This window comes from Vidua chalybeata, chromosome 2 (genome assembly GCF_026979565.1).
Source record: "Vidua chalybeata isolate OUT-0048 chromosome 2, bVidCha1 merged haplotype, whole genome shotgun sequence".
NCBI classification, from domain to species: domain Eukaryota; kingdom Metazoa; phylum Chordata; class Aves; order Passeriformes; family Viduidae; genus Vidua; species Vidua chalybeata.
Window position 1 is genome coordinate 37,897,291 of NC_071531.1, and position 20,993 is coordinate 37,918,283.

Sequence of the window (20,993 nt, forward strand, 5' to 3'; positions counted from 1 at the left end):
AAGCTTCCATAGAGTTTAAACTAAGTCTGGAAATAAGTGAAAAAAGCCCTGAGACTTGAGGTGATAAATTTTAATTTAAGTTTGTATCTGTAAATGCAAGGCCTACCTGAACACAGAAGGACAATGAAAGGGATGCTTACAGATTTTTGGTAATAAATGTGTCCCAGGGGATTGAATTTTAAGAGAAACCTAGTCCACCAGTAGCAAGTTCAATTTTAAGTTGTGGTTGGCTTGGGAAAAGTGGGGTTTGGGAAGGGACAGTGCTTACCAGTGTCAAAGGCTGAGCAGGTTTAAGAGCTGATGTGACTGGAAGGAAGTTTTAGCAGCCTCTGAGTCTAGTCCAAGTATTCTGTGCTGCCTGTTCATGCATTGACTGATGGCTTCTAAGTCACTTTCCTACATAAAATAAAAGACTGAAAAAGTCATTGACCAAGTGGATATTCCAGGTTCTCAGGGACTAGAATGCAGCCTGCTAGAAACTAGATCTCACACCAATGTCTGAAGTTCCCAGCTTTCTGGGAGGCAATTTCACACTAGTCTTAGGCAGATCTCAAATGGTTGTACTGATGCCTTGAGCGGCTGCCTGGAACAGAGGCTAGACATAGTGAAAGGAAATAAAGTAGGTATTTATTAAAAGGCCTTCAAAGGATACACCTTGGGCAGTACGAGGTCCTAGCTGTGGCTCCTCCCAAGATGGATGCTGAGTCACAAGTTTTCACACTTTTTATAAGTTTTGGTCCATTTACATATTGGGGTAAATTGTTTGATTACAGCTTGAGGTTATGAAGTCCCATCCTCCCACTTCACTGTTGTTAATACTTTTTGGGCCTGAAGCTGCAGTGGTGTCCTTGATTCTCAGGCTGGAAAAGTTTTGTTTTGTCTAACTGAACTGTGAAGAGAACTTGCTAACTTTATATGAAGTCCAGAGTTATACACTAATGAGTACAGAATCTGGAAAACATGAAGGCTAAAACTTAAGGCATCACTACCACTGAGTACAACTGTCTTTTCATATGACAAAAAACATAGTTCTGATAGACTCTGTGGGTATCCTGTGTACACATACTGGCAGCAGACTGTTGAGCCCTGTTTATGAGGTTTCAGCTGCATTAGGCAGAAAATGAGCTAATTATGCTATTAAATACTGGACATTCTTACATGATAACTGTATTTATCTAAGTGTTAGACTGATAGGCATTTTAGGAGGAGCCTAATGAATCATTTGAATACTGAGATAAGTAGGTGATTGCTGCACCTTTTGTAATAGTGCCTAAATAATATTATATGTGATTAAACCTGTGCATGGCTTTTTAAAGTGCTTAGACTTCCTATTTTCAAGATGAATGGAAGCTGTCTTCCACCTAGCTAGGCTAATTTCTACTCAACCTTTTGCAACTCCTTATGCTGATCTTATAGCTATCTATTCTTTCATCCTAACAAAAAACCTACTCTTCAGCTTAACCTCAAAGTCCCCGTAAAAATATCAGTGGGTAAAACATATCCTTTGCAGATCTTGAACAATTCTATTATTCAACAAATGGTACAGGATACTGAAGTAAATATTCTCCTTAGAATTTTTAGCTTGCTCATGTCATTATTTGCAAGAATTTAATAGAAAAATGCAAAGCCTGTACAGTTTCAGTCTCATAAATATCACTCTGAAAAATACAAGCAAATAATTGTTTATTTTTTACATCAGAATATCTTCTACAAGATTATGATTAAGATAAAAACCAACCCCATGTGAATAAGTCTATATTTAGTTTTCCTAAAGTTACTTATTTTTTTTTTTTTTAAGGTGCAGTATGCTATTACACAGATGTTGAAAAATATGTCTACCACACAATTTTTACTCAGCTTGTGTCTGGTACAAATAACTAAATTTTTTTTCTTTAATTACTTGCAATGCAAGGAATAAAAGAAAAATATGACAGTATGTCTTGCAGGATATTCCTCAGTCAATATATCTGTGAATAACTAGACAAACAGTGTCCACTGCTGGCAAATCAGATAATTGCACTGAACGTTATAAAGATATGATGTTGAAAGGTTTTGATCAGTTAAATCTTAAATGTCAGATATTTTGTATTGACTTTGTAAGACTGGGTTGTGAAATCAGGTCACTATATTAGAAGTATTCATGTTATTACCACTAATAATAAATGCTATGGTATTTGAACTAATAACGAGGAATATCACCACAGTAACATGAACAGGTACTCCAATTTTTTTCAGGATTTAAACATAATTCTAGTATTCATTATATTCTATCATGTCTACAAAATAAATAAAAAGATAGGAAAAGTCTGTGAAATTTGTCTTGATGTTCTAGATCATATAAGTAACAAGATGGGCAAACAGAAGTTCTTAAATTCCTTTTTTTCTCCTTAGGTCAAAGCATTCATTACTGATGTTGTTAGGTTTTTTTAAAGACATAAAGAAGTATAGAAGAAATCAATGTTTCTGTTTTGAAAGAAGTAAAATGGAAATGCTGATACAGCAAGTACCACTGCTGTTGATGAAGCTAGAGATTAATTAAATTGATTATCAAAGAGAGAATAGAAGAGAAGAGAAGGCTGATAGCTAAAAAGTTTCCTCCTGGCATTTTTTTTTTGTTTCTTGTAATAGGTAATATCTGTTTGCATCTTTTTCTTAACAATAGTGTGTCAATGCAAATAAAGTCTTTCAGCCAAAGAAATTAATATAGAGTGAAAACACATTGAGGGGGAGAAAGGAAAAATCTGTTCCTATGTTAATATAAACTATATTAGCTTGTCAGATACTTCTGAAAATCTAGATTAACTAAAAAGAAATTAGCTATACTTGTTTTTCAGAGATTTATGTCTGTCATCAATTTACTGCATTCAATGAAAGTATTAGACAATGAACTGAATTTTCTGTTTGTTTGGAGAGGGGAACACAGTATGGGACTTTTTTCAGAGAATATTGGTTGTGTCTGAACCCCAAAGGAAGGGTCATGTCTGTGTGATTAGATTTGAGAGAGAATCAAGGCTTACCCTTTGGATGAATGTAGCATTAGCCAGAATTGTTCTATATCTACATTTTCTCCCTTCAGTACCCAGAGAAATACTGCATGACCTTCCCTCTTGAACAAGAAAAAAACAGGATGCTAGTTTTCTTTTGGCTTTTTTTTTTTTCCTTGTAAATGTCTTAAAAATAGTATCAAAGGGATTGCAAATCAAAAGTTATTAAAAAATAAATGGTACAATGATTGCAAACAAAGATGACTATCTGAAAGTTATTTTGTGAAATTAATTACACTGTCAGTTTTAGGTCACATAGCAGAAAATAAGACCATTTTTTTTCCTAGATTATTTGGCAGGGAGGATTTTTCATGCTTTCTTCCAAGAAACAAAGTGATGTTATGGATGCTTTTGTGCGTGCATGTGTGCATTCATGCGCATGGGCAGATATGCTGCAGTTCTTCCTGTCACTGGTAAAAATCACTTTTTATACTTAAAAGATTATTGGATGCATTTTGAGGGGAATCATTCTTCTGCTTCTCAAGATAGCAATTTATGTACATCTCTGCTCATTCATACTATCTTTTCTGTTCAGTATTTCATTTTAATAGATATAAAGTGCTTTTTCTCCTGGATCTCTGTGATATGGTCAAAATCCAACATCTTCCTTGTTCCAAGGGTTCAGAAATAGTGCACATTTTTTTTTTCCTCATATTGTCATGTGTTTTCATATTTGTTCCAAGGAAAGGAAGAAATCCATTTGCAAATATGTTCTAGGTGCAGGAAATCCTTACTGGAGAGTATAATGAAACAGGTAGAGCAGCTTACATGCGCTGCCGGCTATATTGACTCCAGAGCAAATTCACTGTAGAGAATTAATTTCTTAGGGACAGTGTTTCCTTTGTTTCTGTAGACTAAAATTAAGCAGACTCATCTTACAGGGACTTTCACTTACTTGAGAGAATAACAGCAAAGTCTGTTGCATGTTTCAGAAGTCAGGCAAAGCAGACAAGTCCTGCTGTGCCTAGATAAGTAAACGCAACAGATGTTGGCTTAAGCTGTGCATATTAATGAAGAAGCTCTCCATGCTGTTTTTAGGCCTCTAAATCTTAAACTGCTCTCTACAGCTGTGTGGACTAAAGATGTGGGGGTGGTGTTTGTGTTTGTTTTTCTTTAATGAAAGTCCTTTTTCTGGCTTATGTCACCAGAGCCTTGTTTGAAGCAGTCTTGTGGCAGATCTGCTATTAGCTTTAGTAAGAACAAAATTAACGGTAATGTGTGTCTGTTATTAGTTATTATGAATCTCTCTTTAAAGAGATTATTTCATTTTTAAAGATAAAATATTATATATGTCACTGCAGAAACCACAATATATTTAATTTTTAATTACTTGTTTGGATTATATACTGAACTTTGAGTATTTTAATTTTTTTTTCTTCCTTCACTGTTGCTTTTAAGTGTTTAAAAGAGACTTACTGGGTCTAAGTTTTGGGCCTGGGTGAGCTATTTTGGTGATCCTTATATGATCTATGTGCTATACAGATACTCCTGTCAACCTAGCTGGTTTCTTTTGTTCACCCGGTCTCAAAAGAAGTGGTATCAGAAGTAGAGGAAAGATAGAGTTAAAAACAGAAAGAGTCATGAAAGATGTCATGGGAGCTTTGCTAAAAGTTAACAGGTGTAATCATACACCTTATCTGGCTGAAAGATCAGTTGTTAAAAACAGCATTAAGAATCATCATCCACCTTTTCCCTCTGTTGAAGGATTAAGAGTTAGCCCATGGAATAAAAAAAAAAGAAACTCTGAATTAAAGCCGGTATTTTACTTGACACTATTCATAAGACTATGTCTAGTCATAGGACTGTTCATAAGACTCATTATTGCAGGATAAGCTGTGCAATTTAACACTGGAAATGGAAGGGGGACAGTAAAGTCAAAAAAAGCAAAAGCAAACCCAAGCAATCTAAGAATTACGTTATGTCTAAAGATTAAGTCAATATGTAGTGTAGAGGTATTCAGTCCTTTGTGTTATGGATGTATCTCAGGAAATATGTGAAAGAAATGAATGCAATATGTGAAAGAAGTGAATGGTCAATGCAGAAGAAATATTGCACCTGAGCTGCTATAGGCAGCATAACGGGTGTTACGTATTTGAAGAGTGTTATGTATTTGAATAGAATGTTTTGATAGTTCTCTGCATAACCAGTTATCTAATGCTAGACTTCCTTGCATTAATTTATTCTTGCATATACAGGAATTATGTTTTAATGTTTTTTCTTATGAGTTGGGTACATAGGCCAAATCCTGTGAAGAAGCTGGCTAAGATATGTGCAGTCCTTTGAACAATATATTGGAAGCTTACTATGTCTTAATTAAATGGATTCACCTGACCTATTAAACAAGTGACTCCACACGACCTTCTATGTGTTTAGAAAATTTTAATAGGTATGATTTTGATTCCTCGAGCACATTGTGAATGCTAAGACTGAAAGCTGAGTGCTTTTGACATGAAGAAGTGTGAAAGGATGGAAATCCAAATTCTGTGAAGCATATTATCATGTTAAACAAATTTTGTTCTTAATGTTCTTCAAAGTCTTATGAATGAGGATCAAGTGTTCAGGGTGTTAAGGATTTTAAATTTCAGTGCTTCATAGTACATTGCCTCTTGGGAAATTAACAATAACTTATAAGGAGGATTATATCCAGATTAATAGACAAGAACATATAAAACTGACCTAATTTAAACTGTTAACAGCTCATTTCACAAGCATACCATACTAGTCTTCTTATAAACATGGAATGCATATAAGCTATCTGAAAAAGGAATCTTATCTATGTTTTAATATGTTCATACTGGTCTGTTTATGAAAGATGTGATCTTTTAAGTTGACAAATGTTTTTCTATCTTCTATTCAGTTTCGTACAATTAAACACTTACCAACCCATAGAGTAAGCCATAGGTTATGTTTCACCTTGTTCAAGGCACTATTTCTCTTGCTCCATCTTTTCCCCCCAAGAAAATTAAATCAAGAATAGAAAGCAGCACTCATCTCCCCTATATATGTGTATATATTCCCGCGTGTCTTGGGAAGATATCAGTTTGCAATTACATGAATAATCCTATTTGTAGGACTGTATCACATTTTCTTAAGGTATTTGGGGGAGTGGAGGGGGTCTTAGTATGTACATTGAATTTAGACACTTTAACTATGGTCCACTGAAACTACCAGCAATCTTCAATATATATATATATATATATTTTAATCAGAACCAACAAATCAGAATGACAACTTCAGCTGGAATCAGTACTTTGGCAATCAGTCTGCAGGCTGATCAGAAGCACCACAAGGGTGATTAAAAAAATCCATCACAATTTAGAAACAAGTAATTTCTGCATTTCTGAAATGTCTCTTCTTGGAATAATAAATTTTCCCAGTGTTTTAGATGTACTTTTGTGCATGCCTTTCAATTGTTAGGCCTAAGTTGGTACTTTCATGCCTAGATCATCCTTTCTGTTTTGAGTGGTATAAGGAGTAAGGTGCTATTACTTTTGCTACTATAGAACACAACATCCTCCAAAGGAAAAAAAAAAACAAACATTTGCAAAGACACAAAACAATCCTCAATTCTGTAGAGTCTAAAAGAACATCTAGATTCACTATACTTTATTAATGACTTCTAGAAGGTAAGCTAACTTTACCTCATCATCTTCTAGTGTATTTAACTGAAAAAGTGAGCGGTGTGTGCCCTACTCTTCGCAAGGAAGTGCAATAAAAACTTCACAGCTCATGAAACTTAAACATGTTTAGTAGTAATGTAATAATCTGACATTCTGCACTTGTAGAAAATATACGCTTGTACGAAATTTGGACATTATTTGATTTATTTTGTTTCAGTTTTGATATCAAGAGTGGTTTCAGGATATCTGAGAGGAGAAAATTTGGGTGGAGTGTGTGCACATGACTACATACCTGTAGAAAGATATTTTTGTTAATATTCAAATGGTTTATTAAAGGAAGATCTCTGCAGAGTTTTCATGACTGCATTGAACAGCTATTACTCTGCAGCTTGTAATATTATCCAAGTTATTGCAAAGCATATAATAATTTAAAAATAAATAAATAAAAAAGAAAAAACTCACAGCTTATAATGTGTAAAGATGACATTTTAAATTCTATAAATTTTGTAGCCTACGTATCTAGGTAGGATAGACTACAAAGCATTGAATACCGTTTTTCCTAACTGAATTTCTTATTAAAGCATTTTATATATATCTAGTACATACACATACACAAATAATAATGGTGTATATTTTAATATTGAACTTTGATGCCTGAGAAGTCACATTAAAATTTGCATATTAAATTAGCTAAAACGGAATATGGTTTGTTCCCAGTAATACAGAAAAAAAAGTAATAATCATATTTCATACCCTAACATATAATAAAGTATTTTATACACACTTTATATACTTTGAATTTTTTACTATAAAATTAATCCAATAAAGAAATTTTATAGATTCTATAATGTTTTTATTTAGAAAACTCCTGAAATCCATAATAAAATACCAGTTAGAAATGAACAGATGGGAGAGTAGAAAGCAATGAAAATCTTTTCTCCCCATCTTTGGCTTTTACTCATTTGTTTTCATATCCAGAGTTTTGTTAATCAGAAATAAAACTCTGTTTTAATGTAGAAAATGTCATAACTAAGATGTATCCATTTTTCCTAAATGCATATACTCATGCAGTTCCTAATCCTTAAGGTAACTGATATGTTCATACTTGTACAATCCATCTGTTAGCAGAACCTTCGCTTTGACTAGAATTGCACACATTTTATCTCAGATTAGGACACCAGATGGCTCTCTTGAGTTTTCTTTGTAAAACCCCAAGATGTAAACAACTGCTCTGCATTTCTGAAATGTGAGTACAAAGCTTTTCTTTTTTTTTTTTTTTTTTTTTTTTTTTTTTTACTCTCTGGAGTAAGAAACACATTTTCTCTTTGTGTATAGGCATACCACCCATTTCCACCTTCTCTCTTGCTTTTCTTTACCATCACCCTGAGCATCATGTTGTTGAAAAATGTCAGTGTTTTGGCAAAGGCCCAGTATTTGAAGGAAAATACAGAAAGGAACAATGGTAGTAGATAGTATATTATGCTTAGCATCATCTGATGCTATAAAGAGTTTCTCATGAAAATGTTATGTGTATGTATGTATTATACCCCTGCATTCCTGAGAAAATGAGAGATAGTGGATGGTTGGCCTCTATTTCACTCTACTCCCTTTCATTCATTCCTTTGTTTGGAACCAGCAGCCAAGTCGAGCTGACTTTGGGCCGTGTCCTGCCATCTCCCCGCGGTGGGGACGGGGTGTCTCTGAGCCACGTGCGGCCGGCCGCTGCTCCGCTGTCCGTGGTGCTGCAGGCAGAAACAGAGCGGGACAGGGAACGCGGGGCCGCGCAGGGGGAGGCCCACTGGGGCGGTTCTCAGAGGAGCATTTCCCTCTTGAGGGGTCTTAGGGAAGACTATTCTGTGTCTTGTCCACTTTTGAGGAGGAAGTAAAAAGAAAACAGTATGCAAAAATACTACACTGAAATTTAATTTTTTTTTTAATAACCACCTCTCTGTCTAATTGCATTAGTTAAGGCAATTGTAACCGTTGTAAGGAAATTGCTGCTCTGTAAAAATTGCCAGATAGAAAATCCAATGAGTCTTAGCTGAATCTCTTTAGAGACACTTTTAAATAGAATTAAAATGTATTATCCAGATCCGATTGTGCATGTTCTGTTCCTAGTTGGTCTAGTATTAATGCAAAATCCCTGTATAGTGGAGTTCCCACCATACACTTTTGCCCTCTGTATAAAAATAGCACTTTGTAGATTAAAGGATTTAGGGGGAAAAATGGTCAATATCAAAGAAGCTGAAGCATCTGCTGAAACAAGAAACTATTCTTGCATACAATAGTTTTTGGAACAGTTACACTGTTTTCTGTATTGCAAAACAGTGAATTTTTCTGGATGGATATTTACACTTCCAAGCCTGTTTAAAAAAACAAACAAACAAAGAAAACAAACAAAGAAAAACAAACAAACAGGAAAAAAAAACCCACAAAACAATCTAATAAGAGATTAGAGTACTTTGAAAACAGTATACAAATAGATATTACATGATAATTGCCTGTGCAAGCATCTGCCCTTCTTTATAGGCTAACAATATTTTTCTGTGTAGCTGCTTGTTTTCTTCCTCTACTTTCCTCTGGCTAGCTACAACTTCAGGAAGTTTAAGCATTAGGCTTGCAGAAAGTAAATCGAAAAAAACTTTGGGCCATTATTTGAAAAGGGAGACGAGCCAACAGGAAAAGATGGAAGGAAAGAAGTGAGATGTCTTGTTTTACATGGTATTTACTATTTGCAGTGCCTCGTGAACTTCTCGAGGCAGATACTTAGGTCTAGTGAGCTTGGCTAGTGCTTCCTTAAGTGCTCCAAGACATAGCCTGTAATTTTACACGGTGCTGGTGATTAGTAAATCCACCCGCTGTGGCTGTTTGTGGGTGCCCCATGTAAACCCTTTGATATTTGAGTTGAAGGTCCCTTCAGCCCCTCAGCTCACGGCTCCAAAACCTTCCCATGAGGCAGAACCCCGTCTCCCTCCAGACTTTCCCCTCCTGCTCGGTCCATTCCTGGATTGCGGGCCGAGGAGCGGCGGGCGCCCCTGCCCAGCAGCGGGTGGGCTGGCCGGCGGGCGGAGGGACGGCGCGGGGCAGGGTGCCCTTGGCGGAACGCGGCGTCGCCTCACCCGCCTGCCCTGTCTGTCTCACGGCTTCCCCGCCTGGGGACGGGGACAGGTGCCGGTGTCACCGCTGGGAGCGGCGGGGGCGGCCGGCAGGGAGCCGCTGCCAGGGAGCTGGAGAGGGTGCGTGCGAGGGATCTTCGGTGTGCCGGGGCGGGCGAGGGAGAACAGGGAGGCCCATACGCCCCTCTGGCAGCGCGCAGGGCCCTCCTTCTTCCCTCGGGAAGGAAGCCCCGCACGAAGCCACCCGGAAACCTAACAGGGGGCAGAGGCAGCTGGCGGCGGATCCACTGGGAACCTCCCGGTTCCCACGAGAAAACCACATCAGCATCACCCCGTCCCTCCGCCTCTCTCCCCCCTGTGCTTTTTTCTTCTGTCTTTCCCCATTCCCTCTCCTCCACTGTTTGCACCCTCGCCGCCCCTCGCCTTGGGGAGGACAAAAAAAGCTCCAGCGGTGCGTGCCTCTGTGTGTGTGTGTGTGTGTGTGTGTGTGTGTGTGTGTGTGTGTGTGTGTGTGTGTCTCTGTGTGTGTGTGTGTGTCTCTGTGTGTGTGTCTGTGTGTGCGTGCGTGTGTAGGGGAGGCTGGAGCGGGGTGGGACCGAGGAGCCGTGATTACAGCTCTCCCCGGAGAAGAAGATTGCTCTCTCCAGATGCTGATTTCTGAAGCACTTGGCAATCATCAGGCGGGAGCCGGGAAGAGGCGGCGGTAGCCGCCCCGGCCGTGGCGATGGCAGCGCCGGGCGAGCGGGCGGCGGCGGCTCGGGGCTGAGGGGCAGCCCCGGGAGGCGACGCTGCCTGACGGACCCGACCCGACCCGATCGACCTGACCCGACCGGAGCCGACCGGGCGCGGCTCTGCCCCGAGTCCCGCTCGCTCCGCGCCGCGCCGCTCCGCCAGCCCGCCGGCAGACGCCCGCCCGAGCAGGTGCCCCTGCGCCGGGACACGGCGGGGGGGGGACGGCGGGGCACCCATGCGGTGACCCTCGGCGGCGGCAGCTCCCGCGGCCGCACGGTGCGGGTGCCCCTCCGCAGCCGCGCCTCGGGCCGGAGGAGGCTCCCGCTCGCCCTCGCCCCCGGGGATGGGTTCCCGCCGGGGTTGAGCACCTTGCCGCCTCCCTCCTCCCTGCCCGGCGTGGGCGAGCCGGCGAGCAGCCATGGCAGCGGCCATCGCCAGCGGCTTGATCCGCCAGAAGCGGCAGGCGAGGGAGCAGCACTGGGACCGGCCCTCGGCCAGCAGGAGGCGGAACAGCCCCAACAAGAACCGCGGGCTCTGCAATGGCAACCTGGTGGACATCTTCTCCAAGGTCCGCATCTTCGGGCTCAAGAAGCGGCGGTTGCGGCGCCAAGGTGCGTCCATGTGGCCGGGCCCGCCCGCGGGCTCCCGGGGGGCGGGCGGGAGGGGGCAACCTGTGGCGAGAAACTTCCCGGGCCGGGCGCCGCCCCGGGTCCTGCCAGCCGGCGGCTCCCGGCTCCCCGGCAGCGGGCGAAGGGCTCCGCGGGCTGCAGCCTGCGGGCCTTCGGTCGGGACCCCCAGTGCCAGCCTTGCTGCCCGGCTGTCTGCTCCGGGGCTCCGGTGTGGGTCGCGACAGGTGTGCTGCGGGCAGCAAGCCCCTCGGGGAGCCCTGCCCGCCGCCCCGCACGTCCCCGTCTCACTTGTGTTTCTCTCTGAAGGACAAAGAGCGCACAGCGCTTTGGGTGTCCGGTGTCCGAGGGCCGTCGGTCGCCAGCCCCTTCCCTGAGCCACCAATATGGTTTTAGCAGGTGCAGTCTGGCTGTAGTGAAGGGGTCCCTCCCCACTGCTCGGTGACTTCCCAGTCAGCACAGTGAGAGGTGAGGCGCATCCGGCGCTGTGGGAGAGCTCCTCGGCATCCCTGTGGGTACCCAGGTGCCTGTTGCCCGTTCCCAGCCAGGGCCTTGCCATGCAGACCAGAAGGTTTTGCAGGCAGCTCTTCTTCAAGGTAGATGACCAGGAGTCAACGGAGAAAACCGGTACCTTGGTGATTGCATTCTATCCAGTACTTTGTATTAGAACCCTAGAAATAAAAGGAGTAAAATGGTGTTGCAGTGACTTCTCTAATTTTTTTTTTTAAATTGTGGTATTAAACAGCATTCAGAAATGGTAATGACTATGTCCTCAGGAAACAAGTAATTTTATAACAAATGTATTATATTGTGAAGAGTAAAAATGTTAAGTATCACTTGAAACATGGCTAATGATAAAGTACAAACCACCCTCTGTTGCATTATACAGAATGCCACCATGTGTTGTGGTTTGGTATGTATACTACAGCTCCTCTTTAGGTTGGGTGGAAAGATCATTTTAAGCATAATTAGGCAACTCTCCTGATTGATGCTTCCTCCTTCTTTTCCATGGCTCACATTTGAAAAAGCATAAATTAACAAAGTCCACACAATTTTATTTTTACATGTCTTTCTTGCAGTAAAATTATTTGTTGTAACTCCTAATGCAAGCCAAATCTTGCCATTTTTAGGTAGCACAGGGATACAGCAAAGATGAGGTGGAAAATGTCAGTGGCAAAATCTGTGGTGGCTTTTTTTCAAAGCAGTTTGTGTGTGCTTTAAAAGACTAGAGTAGCTGGTTTATGATGGTGGATTTTTATAAGTGATACTCTTCAGGAAAACAAATTTAGGGATTGCTAACAGCAACTTGCTTGACCACTTGTGCAGTCTTTTTTTTGGGGGGAAAACTCTGTATTTAACAATATTACCATTTGAGGAGGAGAGGACTGCCTTGCAGCACTGATATGCCAAACATTTTTTTAGGTGAGAAGGGGCTTTAAAGAGACTTTTGAATTCATCCTTTTTCATTCATTCATTTTTCATAAGGCACTTTGTCACATTCCTGAAAAAGAGAACTGAATTAGAACATAACTCCGCTGTTAACTGTACCACTGACACAGAACATTTCAGCGAGAACAATCAGAACAAGGGCTATTCACCAGTAAAATCTGCAGTATCAGACCCCTGAGTTTATCTTCCTTCATGATGAGACATGGGGATATTTATCCATTGGTTTACATTAAGGTCTCAGAATTACTGCTCATCTGTAAGAATCCCTGCTGTGAAAAATACTATCATAGCTTTTACTATCTATGTTCCTGATGCACAAAGTGACACATGGAATACCTGTGGATTCAAAGTTGCATTCTATTTAAGAGAGAAACTGAAGAAACAATCAAGCCAAAGTCATTACTTAAACATCTTATGCAGGATAGCTTTGAGTGAATAATCATTTGTGAAAAAATCCAACAAACTGCATCTTATAAGGGTAATTGCTTTAAGGTACATTATAAGAGTTACAAAATGAACATTTATCAGGGTCTGGTTTTAGGTTTTCCAAACTGAGTTAAATAACCAGTGAATTTGTCACTGAAATCATACTGTCAAATCCATTAAAATAAGTCTTTGCCAAGCAAAATAGGATGAATTTCAAAACATCTGTTGTCAGAAAGGTGCTATGGGATTTTGACAAATAAACCTTGTGTAAATGATACAGAGTGTCACAAGAGCATTGTGAAAAATGAGCTAATAGAGATGTGACAAACCATCTGTGGCATTCTCATAGAATTCAATGGAATAATAGAATTATATGTAATTTTTTTAATGTAGAGCAGTAAAAGCAAGATTGTTTTTCTTGGAATAAAAATGTGTTTTACTTTGTACTTACATATGAAAAGTAATTGTCTTCCCATCTTTGAAACCGGCAGGCAGAAAAAACTAGTGATGCTCTTTTTTAAATTAAAAATACACATTTAACCTTTTACATATATGTACTAATGTGAATTAGGTAAATAGATATACACAATATATGCACACATACCAACGTGTCAGCAAACTTTGAAAAATATTCTTGATTTTTAAATTCTTCTTTCAAAATGCCTGTTAGTACTGTTGTTGTTCAGTGGGATTTATTTTAGAAAAAAATGAAGTTATTATGAATGCATAAAATGCTTAAATCATGTGTATACCCTGATGAATTTTTTTTTTTTTTTTTTTCTGTCATTGTGACAAATTCTCTGTTCATGGTCCTTCCTTTAGGGGCATACTAAAATATCAACAGAAGTGTGCTTTGGGAGACTAACATTTAGAAATGGTAGCATTAAAGATATATCCAGGAGCTTACTCACAATAAAGAGTAATATTTGTATTTACTTAAATATTTGCTCCAATGATAGATGCCACAGTAGTTTTAAACAGCCTTTCTAAGACTTTGATAAATGAATTAAACTGCCAAAGTGATTTCTGTGGAAGACTTATCTGCTAATCTACTGAGTGGATGAAACCATTTTCATTTACTGGACATCTTTGATTCGTATTGTTTAGTATTATGATATTTCAAATTTAATTTTTATTTTGTTCTACCTGTCATCTGATAAACAAATAACTGTCATTAATTTCCGAATAACCATGAAGACAAGATCTTGCCTATCTGATATGACATCAATTAATTTTGAATCATCCTCTCTTGCATTGCAGGTTGTTTAGTTATAATAGTTTAATTTATGCTAATATAATCACAAATGGGAAGATTGACAGATATTTTGTTTTCATGTGAAATAACCTTATCTAACCTGGGGCTACCCAATGAAAAGAAGAAAATAAATGTCACTTCACCTCATGCATCTACAAAGCACAGAGATTAAAACATATGCTTGTCATTGGTGCAAATTCAAACTTCTTAGCCTGTATTTTCATCTATATATCTAGCTGCTTTGCTAATCTGAAAAATTCTTCATTTGGTTAATTAGGTCCCTTGGGAGTATTCTACTGAAAAATACTCAACATTTAAATGTATTAAAAACCAAGTGTGAGGTTTACTGTTTCTGTGTGCTAATACCACATTAAGACTTCTAAATTTATGCATAGGGTGTATGAATCTTGGGATGGCTTGGCCCGTGATTTTGTACATTAATATTTATAAGAAACAGAGACCTAGGGAACGTTCAGAAAATGCACTGATTAGATTTTACTGCATCTACAGAGGTAATTTAATTCTCCAAAGAAAGCATTTTTTGAAAACTCATCAGTAGATCAGCTAATGTTTTTTGGCAGATGTGGGAGTGGCCCATAATCTCAGATATAAGAAAATTCCCAATATACATAGTGCCCAAAGTAGTTTCTAGTTCTCCTACTTGTGGAACAGTGGAACTGAAATGGAGATCTATGCTTGTGAGTGTAAAGGACTTGTTTTCCAAAGCTTTACAAACCACATCAACTCCCACCAGTAAGCTCCAGCACTGGATGATCTGCCTTGCTCAAAGTTTCAGCAGACCAAGACACGTGTCTGTGCTTTCCTTTGAGATTGCCCTCAGAATTAATTCTTCTTGGCATTTCAGGGAAGTCCACAGGTCCTGCATTGTCTAGGTGCAAGGCTGTCTATTTTTCAGGGCATTGAACTGATGTTGCTTGTTTTTCATTACTTTTCTTGAAATGAAATTGATTAACCCACAACCCTTTTGAAGTATAAACACAGTCTTAACAGTCTATTTAAGAAATCATTACTTTTTTCCTTCATTGCTGTTAACCTGTTCAAAGGACTGCATGATACTCACAAACTGAAACTGTGTAAATATCCTACATTTCATATAAAATATTCTAAGCATACTTTAAAAATATTTTTAAAAACATGGCTTTCTAGACTCAGTTTCAAGTTTTCTTTCCCATGCATTCACTATTTCACATAAACCCTTGCTTGCTAGCAGAAGCTTATAAAAGAAATACAGTAATGGCTGGGATTAGACAATTTTTATTCTAAACTGGTACGGGTAGATCTAAATGTGATGAATGAGTTGGCTTTGAGAGCAAATAGGAAAAAATAGCTTGAAAATGGTAACATAATTTTAGAGACTATTGATTTTTATAAATGTCTCAATCAGGGGTGATAGAATAGTGGGCATTTAATGTACAGATAGTGCTGTAGCAGTGTAATTTCAGAATATCTTTCATATACTAATATTACTTTTGAATGTCTTCACTTAGTAATTGGCAATTTAACTCTTCATTAGAAAATGAACTTTTCAAGCTTGAGTGATCTTCTGGATCTCTAAAGTTCAGGCAGTTTCAGTCTTGTAAAGTATATGCCTTATTTTGTCTATTAAACGTATTGTAGAACTAAATTATCTGATTATTACAGATAATAAGGGAGATTTCAGTACAGGTGGTTTCTGATTCATGGTGATGTACCAATAGAAACGTTACAGGTGAGGTCAGGTTTCTATACTGTATTTAAAGACAGAATCCTATCTTTAAATAATATATTATCTATTAACAGATGCAATTTTTTTGTTGTTTCAGGCTCTGATTTCAATCAAGAAAAATCCAGAACTTAAGATTTGTTTTGAATGATGAGTTTTCAAGTCAGCAGCTTACAAACAGAAGTAATTAATTTCAATATTGAGATAACACTCAAAAAGTTTATTACAGAACATTTTTCTGTTGGAGTTTTTTGATTTAGACTCTAAGCATAGTTTTGAAGATACACAATTGTGGATCCCCATTTTTCATAGTGAGTAAACAGAGGTCTGTCTTACTTGGTCATATGTAAGCTCCTTTCTGCCTTAGACAAGTGCTGGAGTTAGTGATAGACAGGAAGATGTACTCCTGGCAGGTACTCTTACTGTGCCATCAGCTTTTACTGAAACCCTTTGAAACTGGCACACTTTTGTTTTCAAGAGTCGTTATTATTATTATTATTATCTCAGATCTTATGCTCTGCCATACACTAAGCAGTGGGAAAATAGAAAGAATATTCCTACTCCATGGTAGAAAAGGATGAGAAAATTAGTAAAGCTTTAATTTTCTTTTATTATGGTGAAAAATCAGCAACATGCTTTCATTATATTGTAGACATTTACATTTCTATGCTTTAGGGGTTTAGTTTGTCATTTCAATTATATAAATAAGATAACCCACTGAGGTCCAGTGTAGATATTCCAATTTATTTTCCTAACGGACTGAAAATTAAGGAAGATACACCTTCCTGATGCCAAGGAAGAACCTAGCTGCTTTTGGTGCCAGGATTTAGGAATATATATTTGCATTAAGTTAGAGATGGGCAAGAGTCCAAGACTACCAAGTTCTGATTCTATATTATAACCTATAGCTGTTTTCAGCAATAGTTACCTAAACTTACCTAAATTTATATTTCTGTAAATAAATACATAACAAAAAAAAAGGAAAATTTTTGTAATTCAAATGAAAGCTAGTATAAGATTGGAAAGATTAAATGGTAAAAGCTTCATATGAAATTTAGATAGATGAACCGTGTTGAAAAAAATTACAGAAATCTTGTTTCTACAAGGTTTTCAGGATTCCCAGTTGTTATGGTTGCCATTTTGTATAGTGGTGAGTAGAATGCTAATAAGCATGACATTGGATGTTCAGTCAGATTCTCATAAATGAAGCTAGAGACAGGTGACTGAAATAGGAATGTGAAGAATATAATTTTTTGGGATATAAAGTACAATCCCTAGGATATAACTAAATTAAACAATTTAATTATATCTGTGATATTGATTCTAATCCCTTACCCAGGTGTAGAACTTTTGAAAGGCATTGGAGTTACTGTGCTATAAAACTACTGTAAATTGAACCAAGACTGGACAGCTGATTGGCAGTAATCAGCAAAAATAAATGATTGAACTCAGCATTTTTAAAAAATAATTAATCAAGCATTTTGTTTCACGTAAGAAGAATTGAACTTTATGAAACACAAGCATACAACCTGTTCTCTCTGGAGAAGTTAAGTTAAGAAATATAAAAATAAAACCACCATCATTTACTATCATTTCCATTGCAAAACCTGCCTTTTCTACTTTATTTTGCAAATTCCAGGACGTATCCAAAACATTACTAAATGTAGCTGTTCCTCCTTTAGTACTGTGAAGCCTGGCCCTAGAAAGCATGTAGTTTTGGTTGTTAGATTGTTTAGAGTGTTTTTTTAGAAAAATGGGGGAGGGAGGGAGAGAGGGAGGGAGAGAGGGAGGGAGGGAGGAAGGAAGGGAGGAAGGAAGGGAGGAAGGAAGGGAGGAAGGAAGGGAGGAAGGGAGGAAGGGAGGAAGGAAGGGAGGAAGGAAGGAAGGGAGGAAGGAAGGGAGGAAGGAAGGGAGGAAGGAAGGAAGGAAGGGAGGAAGGGAGGAAGGAAGGAAGGAAGGAAGGAAGGAAGGAAGGAAGGAAGGAAGGAAGGAAGGAAGGAAGGAAGGAAGGAAGGAAGGAAGGAAGGAAGGAAGGAAGGAAGGAAGGAAGGAAGGAAGGAAGGAAGGAAGGAAGGAAGGAAGGAAGGAAGGAAGGAAGGAAGGAAGGAAGGAAGGAAGGAAGGAAGGAAGGAAGGAAGGAAGGAAGGAAGGAAGGAAGGAAGGAAGGAAGGAAGGAAGGAAGGAAGGAAGGAAGGAAGGAAGGAAGGAAGGAAGGAAGGAAGGAAGGAAGGAAGGAAGGAAGGAAGGAAGGAAGGAAGGAAGGAAGGAAGGAAGGAAGGAAGGAAGGAAGGAAGGAAGGAAGGAAGGAAGGAAGGAAGGAAGGAAGGAAGGAAGGAAGGAAGGAAGGAAGGAAGGAAGGAAGGAAGGAAGGAAGGAAGGAAGGAAGGAAGGAAGGAAGGAAGGAAGGAAGGAAGGAAGGAAGGAAGGAAGGAAGGAAGGAAGGAAGGAAGGAAGGAAGGAAGGAAGGAAATTAGTTGCATTTAATGGTTCTTTTTACAGGTGAATACAAGTGGAATTTCATGTCCTAATAAAAAGGGACTTTTCAAGCCTCAAGGCATTTTTATTACTGAATTTCAAAGCCACTCAGCACACAGCAGATATGTCAGGCTTAAGAAAAGGTCAGCAGGTTTATTTGCAGTCAAGATTCTTGTGGACCTATGAGCCTAGGGGTGGGAGCTGGAACCAGGGTCTCCCTTAATGCAATAATATGTTATAGGTGTTTCTTGTTTGATTTTGATGAGCATTTGCATTCCCTGAGCAGTAGAGAGAGAGAGAGAGAGAGACAGACAGACAGACAGACAGACAGACAGAGAGACACTGAGACTTCCTTACTTACCATTTAAAACTAGAGCAACAGCTGAGAATTTCTTTTTGGTAAATTTACTATGCTTTTATTTTAGTATTTTCTATAGTGTGAAAGAGGATTTTCTGTGAAAGTTAACTATTTATTTCAGACATCTGTGATCATAAGTACTAAATTTATGGCTTATATATACCTACTTATGTAAAAGCATTACATATGTATAATTCTTAGATCATGAAAATGCTCTTTCTGAAAAAGAGCATTTCTACAATGAACTAAGTGAAGGTTCTTATGATTTCTTTCCAAATTTGCAGCAGAGTTTTTCATACAGCAGCAGACTTAACTTTTGTGATTAAAATAGTGTGTGTGAAGCTTATTGGTAATTCATAAAGAGTAGTCTATTTGATAGAATATAAAGTAAATAAGTGTTTACATTTGTTTTTGTTTTAATTCTTGATTATGTCTTCTTTGCTTTGTTTTGAGGAACAATCTTATAATAAATTTGTATGTTCAGAAATGTGGTGAAGTAAGAACTTTTTCCAGCCACACCTCCTTGTAACTTTGTAGTTCATGGATTATAGTAACTGTTTCAATATCTTTCAACTTTTACAGAGTGTTTAGTTGTCCACACACTTACTGCTTTATGCGTTGTGAACATTCCAACTTGAGCAAATGCTCCTCTCATTTTCATCTATGTAGTTTATGTATAACATAGATACAGAGACTTGAATTCCTCTACCTTAATTAGTGATTTGTATATCTTCATATGAAATTCTGATGAGTTGAAAAATATGCCACTGTAATCTGTATACCAGCAACTACTAAATAAATGAACTCTTAAACTTCATTGCTCTATTTTCTTTCACTTTTCTTGCTGTGTAATCAGAACAGGTTCTTCTATGTAATGAAATTACACATGAAATGTGTAATATTTTGTTCCAAACAGCAATTTTAACTGTATTCTTAAAGCCAACAAAAGTAAGATTCCATGAACTATTGAACCTCTTCCCATGGCATTAGGAAGAAACTTGCATGGTAGGAAGGGCTTTACAGCAGTAAAATTTAGCAAGTCTCCCCTTGTGTCCAGAGCAAGTTTTGTTTTATCAGAGGTCTGGCCAGGCTTGTACATGGAAGTACACTTCTGGCATCAGCCCTGAGGGCTAGCCGTGCTTGCCATCAGGCAAGTAGAGGCCTGATTACAAGATGAAGACCTAAGTATGGCTGTGTAAGGACACACAATAAATTAATGATTAATTCCTCCTGCTAGTAATTTTTTTTCATCATCTTATAAATTATCTGGTATCATGACTGTGCTAAGAAGTAGGAATAATTATAAAATAGCATAGGATACTTTAGAAATTTTTAATAGAAAACTATTCCTGGGGCTGAAAAACTGAGTGATTGATCTCTGCTGATATAGGTAATCTGAAGGAAAGGCAACTTTTTTTGCTTCTAGCAAGTGTTATTGAACTTAGCTTGTGTATGTCTTAAGGATTTGAAAATTTATATGTTCCTCCTAAGGTACTCATTAGAAAATTATTGATAATGAACAATATATATCATCATCATCAGTTCTTACTACCAAGCAAGTAGTTTTTTCATCTGAACACTTTTATTCTTTCTTTGGATCTTTGTATTTACTTTCTTTTGCTCTTACTTTGGATAGTCAAGTCTTGTGTTTATCACAAGTTCCAAACAGAGACTGGTGCACAGACTACTTACACATCTTTCACAAAAAGTTAAAAATCAAGACCATAATCTTAACCTCCTTATTAACATAGATTGACCTTGCTTAAAATAACAGTCTGAATTCTTAGAACAGATTTTTTTGTTTGTTTGTTTTTGGGGTTTTTTTGGGTTTTGTTTTTTTTTTGTTTTTTTTTTTTTTTTTTGTATGGGGGCAGGCGTTTGTTTTGTTTTCTTCTTTTGTGCAGAGATTAGTGTATGGCTGAACTCTTCAAGGCATTAGATGGATAAATCAAACTTCATTATTGTTTCCAGTTATATTTTAGTTTTCTGACAAAGTAGAAATATCTGTCATTCTAGTTTATGTATCCACAGACTTTTGCTGAACAAATAAGAGACCTGTTTCCATGGAGCTTCAGTAATGACTTTTTGAGGAAATATTTAAGGGAAAAGAGATAAAAGTTTTTTAATTTCAGCTCTCAAGTTAGATGTTCCCAAATTTGCAATTTATGT

At 38.4% G+C, this 20,993-nt stretch overlaps 1 protein-coding gene across 2 annotated transcripts in view; it reads left to right on the forward strand.

Moving 5' to 3' along the window:
* FGF14 (fibroblast growth factor 14) overlaps positions 1-20,993 on the forward strand; it is a 376,169-nt gene that overhangs the window by 244,626 nt on the left and 110,550 nt on the right. Inside the window, exon 1 of one of the 2 annotated variants that reach the window (XM_053935887.1) lies at positions 10,836-11,123. The exons of the other annotated variant lie outside the window; for it this stretch is intronic. Within the exon in view, the coding sequence (XP_053791862.1) occupies positions 10,931-11,123 (193 nt within the window). The 5' untranslated portion in view covers positions 10,836-10,930. Of the gene's footprint in view, positions 1-10,835; positions 11,124-20,993 lie in introns of those variants that run through there. 2 annotated transcript variants of the gene reach the window in all.